Source organism: Leptonychotes weddellii, chromosome 15, assembly GCF_054177405.1.
Source record: "Leptonychotes weddellii isolate Sample4059 chromosome 15, ASM5417740v2, whole genome shotgun sequence".
NCBI classification, from domain to species: domain Eukaryota; kingdom Metazoa; phylum Chordata; class Mammalia; order Carnivora; family Phocidae; genus Leptonychotes; species Leptonychotes weddellii.
In genome coordinates this window covers 14,965,025-14,972,570 of record NC_138383.1, presented here as the reverse complement: position 1 = coordinate 14,972,570, position 7,546 = coordinate 14,965,025, and the positions used below count along the sequence as shown (strand labels likewise).

Below are 7,546 nucleotides of genomic sequence, written 5' to 3'. Positions count from 1 at the left end.
TTTATACTATCCTTTCATTTTTCACTTTAGTTTTGTTTTTTTTTTTTTAAGATTTTATTTATTTATTTGACAGACAGACAGCAAGAGAGGGAATACAAGCAGGGGGAGTGGGAGAAGAAGCAGGCTTCCCGCGGAGGAGGGAACCCAATGCGGGGCTCGATCACAGGATCCCGGGATCATGACCTGAGCTGAAGGCAGATGCGTAACGACTGAGCCACCCAGGTGCCCCCTCACTTTAGGTTTTAAGGAAAGGCTCAAGATTCCTGAAAATTCCTAAAAAGCCTATAATTACATATTTTCCAGGTGGAGCTAAGTGTTACAAGAATTTTAAGACAGCTACTACTCTTAAGATTTATGATCTAACCCAGATTTATGATCTAATATAAAAAATAATAATACAAGAAGATTTTATATTCCTTCTTTGACACTTAAAGATAGTCTATAGTAGTTCAAAGGAATAAATTTTTTTAAATTACCTGATTATTTTCCATATTCTAAGCATTTTGCTCTTAGAATTACATTTCTTTCTACTGTGTTCAATTTTTCATTAATTGGGTCTCTGTTCCTGCGGAGGAGAAAAAAGACTTCCTGCCCCTCTGCCTTCTCTAATTTATTACCTTACTTCTATTGATTTTCATCACTTGGCTTCTTTATAAAATGATCTGTGACTGTTGCATCAGTGGATATTTTTATTTTTTTTACTACCAGATAATTTTCTTCAAAATTTATTACTTTGATAGCCACTGTACATAATCCTCAAACTTTATAATTATAATTAATAACTAATAATAACTTTCTCACCAGATATGAAAGCCTTATTTTGGCCTTTCATGTATTCAACACCACTGCTCATGTCCTCCTTTTGAAACTGTGTATAACTTCCAAAATAGTACGGTATCTTGATTATTTGTCTGAGCACTTCATGTGCAGGCCCTTCTTCCTTCCACTGTTTTAAATTAAGTATGCTCTGTGTTCCTTTGCTACTATCTTTTCCTAGGAGAGCCTGGCTATTTTGACAGCTTTAACTATTATTTCTATCACCAGGCCATATTCTTTCCTCTATGACTAACTATTCACTAAATATTTTCATCTAATTTACTACCACCTCAAAATAAAACTTTATAATCCTTCCTCTTCTTCCTTCCCCAAGTTGGAACCTCTATATTCACCCAAGGGACAAAACTTAGAGTCAATTCTGGCCCTTCCTTACTTAACAAAGATCTGCACACAATATTCAGTTTGATATTTTTAGTTGATACTACATGCAGAACTACAAGTAGAGCTTTCCTATGAATGTCTCATAGCAGGGTAAGAAGAGAACAGGGGCAGAAGAGGATGAGACAGGAAATGGCTTTATTGTTTGGGTACTGAAATCACCTACCCAGCACTGACTAACTTGTCCTTGATTGCTATGGCTTGCTGGTTTTGGCCTACTTCATCTGGCATGCTGATTACTATCCTACTATGCCTTCTTACAACTGTAATAGACTAATTTCCACAATTATACTTCAGGTAGCTGCCAACTCTTAAAAATGAGATTTAAGGTAATCCATACATTCAGTACTTTGCAGCCTTTTTTTTACTACTCTCAGAGTTTCTATCACTACTCATTAAGATGCCATTATAGAAACAAAATTTCACAGACTCTAAGGAATTTTTGGAGTAAAAAGAATAAGAACAAAAGTCTCTAGGAGGGTAAAGGGTTTATATCAGTCATATACTAGTATGACTTACTTAGCTTCCATTTCTTAAACATCTATTAATGATGGCAATATGCATTTTAAATACATAACCTAATTTAATTCTCACAGAAGGTAACCCTGTATCACAGACCTGTTTCAAGGAAATGGCACTCTGACCTTTAATGCCACAGATCTATAGAAAAGAACATTATTTAAAAGTCTCAAGACTTGTTGCAGTATTTACTATAAGGATACTGTCAAACAGGGGCGCCTGGGTGGCTCAGTTGGTTAAGTGACTGCTTTCGGCTCAGGTCATGATCCTGGAGTCTCTGGATCGAGTCCCGCATCGGGCTCCCTGCTCGGCAGGGAGCCTGCTTCTCCCTCTGACCCTCCCCCCCTCATGTGCTCTCTCTCTCTCATTCTCTCTGTCTCAAATAAATAAATAAAATCTTAAAAAAAAAAAAAAAAGGATACTGTCAAATATTTTTTATTTTATTACACATTTACTATAAAGTTACTATACACCTATGAGAATCCGCCATAAAAAACTTTATTATCAGAAATAGCTGGCTTTATGCAAGTCAATTTTTTTTCATGTTAATTAGTACACTTAAAAGATAAATACAGTCGGGACAAGTAAAACAATGGCAGGTGTAATTTCTGTTATTTATATTCAAAGTGATAGAAATCATCTTAATTTTGTTTAAAAAGGGTAAATCAAAAGTAAAAATCTGAATGTTTATTTAGCTACATGCTAAAATAAACTATACTTGGAGGTTATAATTTTACATGGCCAAAGAACAACCAGCTTTATGTCTCCTACTATAACCAGCAGCTTATGACAACGATGGCCTTCTTTTACATTTAGATCAACAACTCTAAGGCAGTAGTCATTATATAAAATTAGATTCTCTCTGAAATTGCCTTTAACAGACTGGAATTGTAAATAAATTTCTTTCATCAACATCAAAACTGCATTTTACATGGAAAATACCTTTTTTGAAGGGGCTCCAGTAGATGGCACGTCAATTACAGAAGATGTATTAGTGTAGTTTTGTAAATAGGATCCATCTCCAGGACTTGGGGTTTCTAATGGCAAAATCCCAAAACTGAGAAGAGGTTGAAATCAAGGTGTCAAAAAGTCATCAAGGCATATATAAAGCAGCAGTATACTTAAATTAGAAGGTCTAAAAGGAAGAGAATGGCAAATCAGTCTTGGGGGCAGTGAGGATCTGAGGGGCAGATTTAAAATAAGCTGTGAATGTAGACTATTCCACCCACCATAACTAAATTAAAACAAAAAAAAAATCAAACAAGGAATTAAAATGAGCAACAACCACTGATCTCAGGAGATTTACTGGAAATGAAGAATGGCTTTGTAAAAGCAAAGATCCAAATGATCAAATTATTTAAAATTCTTGGAATTTATGGGATTTAGACACTGTTCCAGAGACTATCTCTAGAGACCACTGAATCCATCTGTGGATTCAGGGAGTTGTTGTAATCTCATGGTCATGCTATTTTAGTAACTCTCTGGCCCCGGGACCCAATTCATAGTGTCTGTTCTAACACAGAATTTTTTATTTTGACACTTTTGGATAGGTATCCTCTGGGCTGGGTTCCTGTATTTATACACATATATACCTCTAATAATTTTGACAAAATATTTCCTATTGATAGGTGTCAATCCTTCTTCCATGGTTTGGAAAACAGTACTTTAACAATAATCACTGCTGTAACTCTGATTATAACAAAAGCATTGCAACATTTCAAAAGGTTCACTGATACTCACTGACACACAGCCAAAAAGACAGTATCTTTTAACACATACAGTAGCTGAAGAAGGCATATTTAAGAGTTTTACATTTTTCTCTAATATTTAATAATAAATTTTTATCACAGGTATTGTATCTCTTTTACTTCATTTTCAAAACAGAATAGGTCCGTTATTGACTTACTAAATGCTTCCATTTCCATAATGATTTAGAAGTTGCTGTTCATATTAATTTATATTACTAATAATATGAATTATTATAGATCATTTACTATTATAGCATATTTTAAAGTATGTTTTGTTTGTCTTACCTTGGGGTTAATGGGCTAAGAGCAGCTGGTCCTCCTAATAAGCTTCGACCAGTTTTTGGTTTATTTTGAACCTGTTTAGATAATATGGAAGTTCCTGTTCCAAGAGGGACAGTATCTGGTGAAATTACAGCTGAATCAATATAAGACACTGAGGAATCTGTATTCAAGGAGTACTTTGAATTGGAAGATTCTAAATTCAGTCTGTTTAATTCCTGAAACAGAAAATTTCTACCATGTAATTTATGATACATTATTTAGGTCATTCTTTCCTGTTTTTCATAATATTTGAACACTAGCATATGATACACTTACAATTGTGTCCTGGGGTGTTTCTGTAAGAACGGTCTCAGGCTGTCTGTGAGATAAACTATGATTAGATACTAGTGTTGTGCATGAGCTGGGCAGACAGTTGCTAAAGTTCTGTAAAGATGTTAATTTAAATGTTTGGTCAGGATCTGGCTTTTCACCTGTAAAGGGAAAAAAAAATGTATGCCTCTGAGATGAGGATTAATATCTTTTTTCAAGTATGCACAAATTAGTGGAAATAAGGCCTTATCCAGTGTTTTAAAGTTCTCCTGTCTGTTTCAGCTAATCAAATTTACCTCCCAAAAGTCCATCTATCAATTTATTATAAAAATTTACCCCTCAGATAAAGCTATAAATTTAGAAATTAAATGGAACTACAGTAACACTGATTTTAAATATAATAAATCATCGGAAAATGCAGACTTCTGTGTTTCTTTTAAAGCAGAAAGCAGGGCGCCTGGGTGGCTCAGTTGGTTAGGCGACTGCCTTCGGCTCAGGTCATGATCCTGGAGTCCCGGGATCGAGTCCCGCATCGGGCTCCCTGCTCAGCAGGGGGTCTGCTTCTCCCTCTGACCCTTCCCCTCTCATGCTCTCTGTCTCTCATTCTCTCTCTCGCAAATTAAAAAAAAAAAAAGCAGAAAGCAACTAGATCTCACTTTACTCAAAGTAAGGAGTGATGGTTGAGAGCTGAAACCCAATAGACAGTTAAGTTTTAAGCACTTCCATGTATACATACACAGTTTTAAAATGATCGTTCATGCATCCTAGAGCACATATACCAAGGCACTCTTTCCCCATACTGTCCAGGTCTTATTTACATTAACAGTTTCTGCTCCAGGCATTCTATTAATTTCTTTCCTTACCTAGAAAGCTAGTGTTATACTCACAATACAACTCATTATAGAGAACACAAGGCCACATCATTCCTTAAACATGATTCTATTGCCTTAATTCTTGTTCTCAATTTTAACAGCCTTTAGCTTTGAAAAATATTTTTCTTGTGAATAATTTGTATCACTTTCCAAAAATTGAGGAGGAGGAAAAAAAGAGTAAGTAGGGGAACCCTCCCCTAGCTGCCTCTACAAACCTACCTATTTCACATAATGATTCAAAGGGGGACCAGAGGAAAGGATTTAAACTAAGGCTCTTTTGGTAACATTCTGATCCTTTGGCAAGCCGATCTGTCTTGCTGTAAAGACAAACAAAGAGATTAGACAAGCTACACAACCCAAAACATTATAAATTTTTCATACAAAAAATCAGGTACTGTTATATATGTATTTACAATACATATATAAGTTCTGAGAGCACTCTTCTTGACAAGTCCCTAAATTACCAATTTCCCCTTCTTACCATTCTCCAATCTCTATTATTTAAGGCAGTTCAAATCAAAAGTCCGGTGAAAGCAAGAACATGAATTGAAGGGAATGTTACCTTAATAAACTATCAACGCCTTCTTGAATATTATAATTGCTTTTAATTTCCTGTCAGATACTAGAATTACTGAAGGAGAGATGGACAATATCCAAATATTTCAGTCTTAATTTTTAATGTAATATCCCAGTGGTAATTTTGAAAGTGACTTAAATGCTTTAAATATAGCATTTTTAAATAATCAGATCTTCTAATGAAGTAGAGGTGGTGGCTTTTTTTTTTTTTTAAGATTTTATATTTAAGTAATCTCTACACCCAACATGGGACTCGAACTCACAACTCTGAAATCAAGAGTTGCATGCTCTACTGACTGAACCAGCCAGGTGCCCCGAAGTGGCAGCTCTTAATGAAAAAAGTTTCCCGAAGAATTGGGGTGAAAAATTATTTAGATGGTACTGGGAAGAAACCAGTTTATCTAAGAACCAGACTTATTATTGGTTGTGTCCTGAACATAGAAGTCTCATGAACTACTGTAGACAAAAGGCCAATAAAGAGATAAAAAAGAGGGGCGCCTGGGTGGCTCAGTCGGTTAAGCATCTGCCTTCGGCTCAGGTCATGATCACGGGGTCCTGGGATTGAGTCCCGCATCAAGCTCCCTGCTCAGCGGGGAGCCTGCTTCTCCCTCTTCCTCTGCCTGCCGCTCCCCCCTGCTTGTGCTCTCTCCCTCTCTTGCTCTCTCTCAACTAAATAAAAATTTTAAAAAATCTTAAAAAAAAAAAAGAGATAAAAAAGATATCCTAACAAGCTATAGCTATAAAACTACAACAGGTATATATCTAGATTACTGGGTACAATTTTGGTCATAAGACAGACACATGATGGCTGAAATGAAAAGCCACTTTTTTGGAGCAGAGTTTTCTCCCACTGGATATTTCACCTTGTAATATTTATGATGAATAAAAGGAACCCATCCTTATTCTTTTAAAGAAGGGGGGGAAACCCTTCTTCGTGGTTAAGGCCTGATTCAGCTGTACCTTCAAGCTTTTAATAATCTTGTTTAAAAATAATTAGTAACACATATATAGTATTTTTGTGATTTTAGCACTTTATTTTGTTTTATTAAACTTTATTTTGAAATAATTTTAGACTCATATACAAGTTACAAAAATAACAGAGTTCCCATGTACCCTACACCCAGCTCCCTCAATGACAACATTTGACGTAACCATAGCACAATTATCAAAACTGGGAAATTGACAATAGCATAAACTAAACCACAGACTTTATTTGGATTTCAGCAGTTCTTACATGCACTCGTTTATGAACAGTTTTATGAAGTTTTATCGCATGTATAGATTTGTGTAACCACCATCACCACAATCAGGATACAGAACTGTTCCAACAGCCCAGAGAAACCACACCTGCCTCTGCACGGCCATACTCTTGCCTCAACTCTACCCTCTGATCTGACTACTGATCTGTTTCTATCATTATAATTCTATCATATCTATGTTTTATGAGAAATTCTGTTGCTCTGCATCCTCACCAGCACTTGGTATTGTCAATTCTTATTTTAGCCATTCTAACCGGTGTGTAGTGGTTTCTAATGGTGTTTTTTATTTGCCTTTCCTTAATAGCTAATGATTTGGCACATCTTTTCATGTGCTTACTTACCATCTGTATATCTTCTTTGGTGAAATGTCCATTCAAATACTTCACCATATTCTAATTAATTTCCTAATTTCTAATTTTCTTATTATTGAGAATTCAAGAAACAAAACTGTTTCTACCAAGTCTTTCCTACTTACCATCTTACCCCTCCTTCTTTTTTTAATTTTATTTTATTATGTTATGTTAATCACCATACATTACATCATTAGTTTTTGACGTAGTGTTCCATGATTCATTGTTTTCATATAACACCCAGTGCTCCATTTAGTATGTGCCCTCTTTAATACCCACCCCCCTCCCCTCTAGAACCCTCAGTTTGTTTCTCAGAGTCCATAGTTTCTCATGGTTCGTCTCCCCCTCCCATTTCCCCCCCTTCATTTTTTCCTTCCTGCTATCTTCCTCTTTTTTTTTCCTTTTTTAACATAAAA

At 35.6% G+C, this 7,546-nt stretch overlaps 1 protein-coding gene across 7 annotated transcripts in view; it reads right to left on the bottom strand.

The window, feature by feature from the left end:
• The window catches only part of CDC27 (cell division cycle 27), a 77,650-nt gene that overhangs the window by 41,114 nt on the left and 28,990 nt on the right, over nt 1-7,546 (bottom strand). For all 7 annotated transcript variants that reach the window (XM_081804791.1, XM_081804795.1, XM_081804792.1 and 4 more), the window contains exons 5-8: nt 5,165-5,262; nt 4,080-4,234; nt 3,768-3,979; nt 2,677-2,791 (exon numbers count right to left, since the gene is read on the bottom strand). In XM_081804791.1, the coding sequence (XP_081660917.1) occupies nt 2,677-2,791; nt 3,768-3,979; nt 4,080-4,234; nt 5,165-5,262 (580 nt within the window). The remainder of the gene's footprint in view (nt 1-2,676; nt 2,792-3,767; nt 3,980-4,079; nt 4,235-5,164; nt 5,263-7,546) is intronic.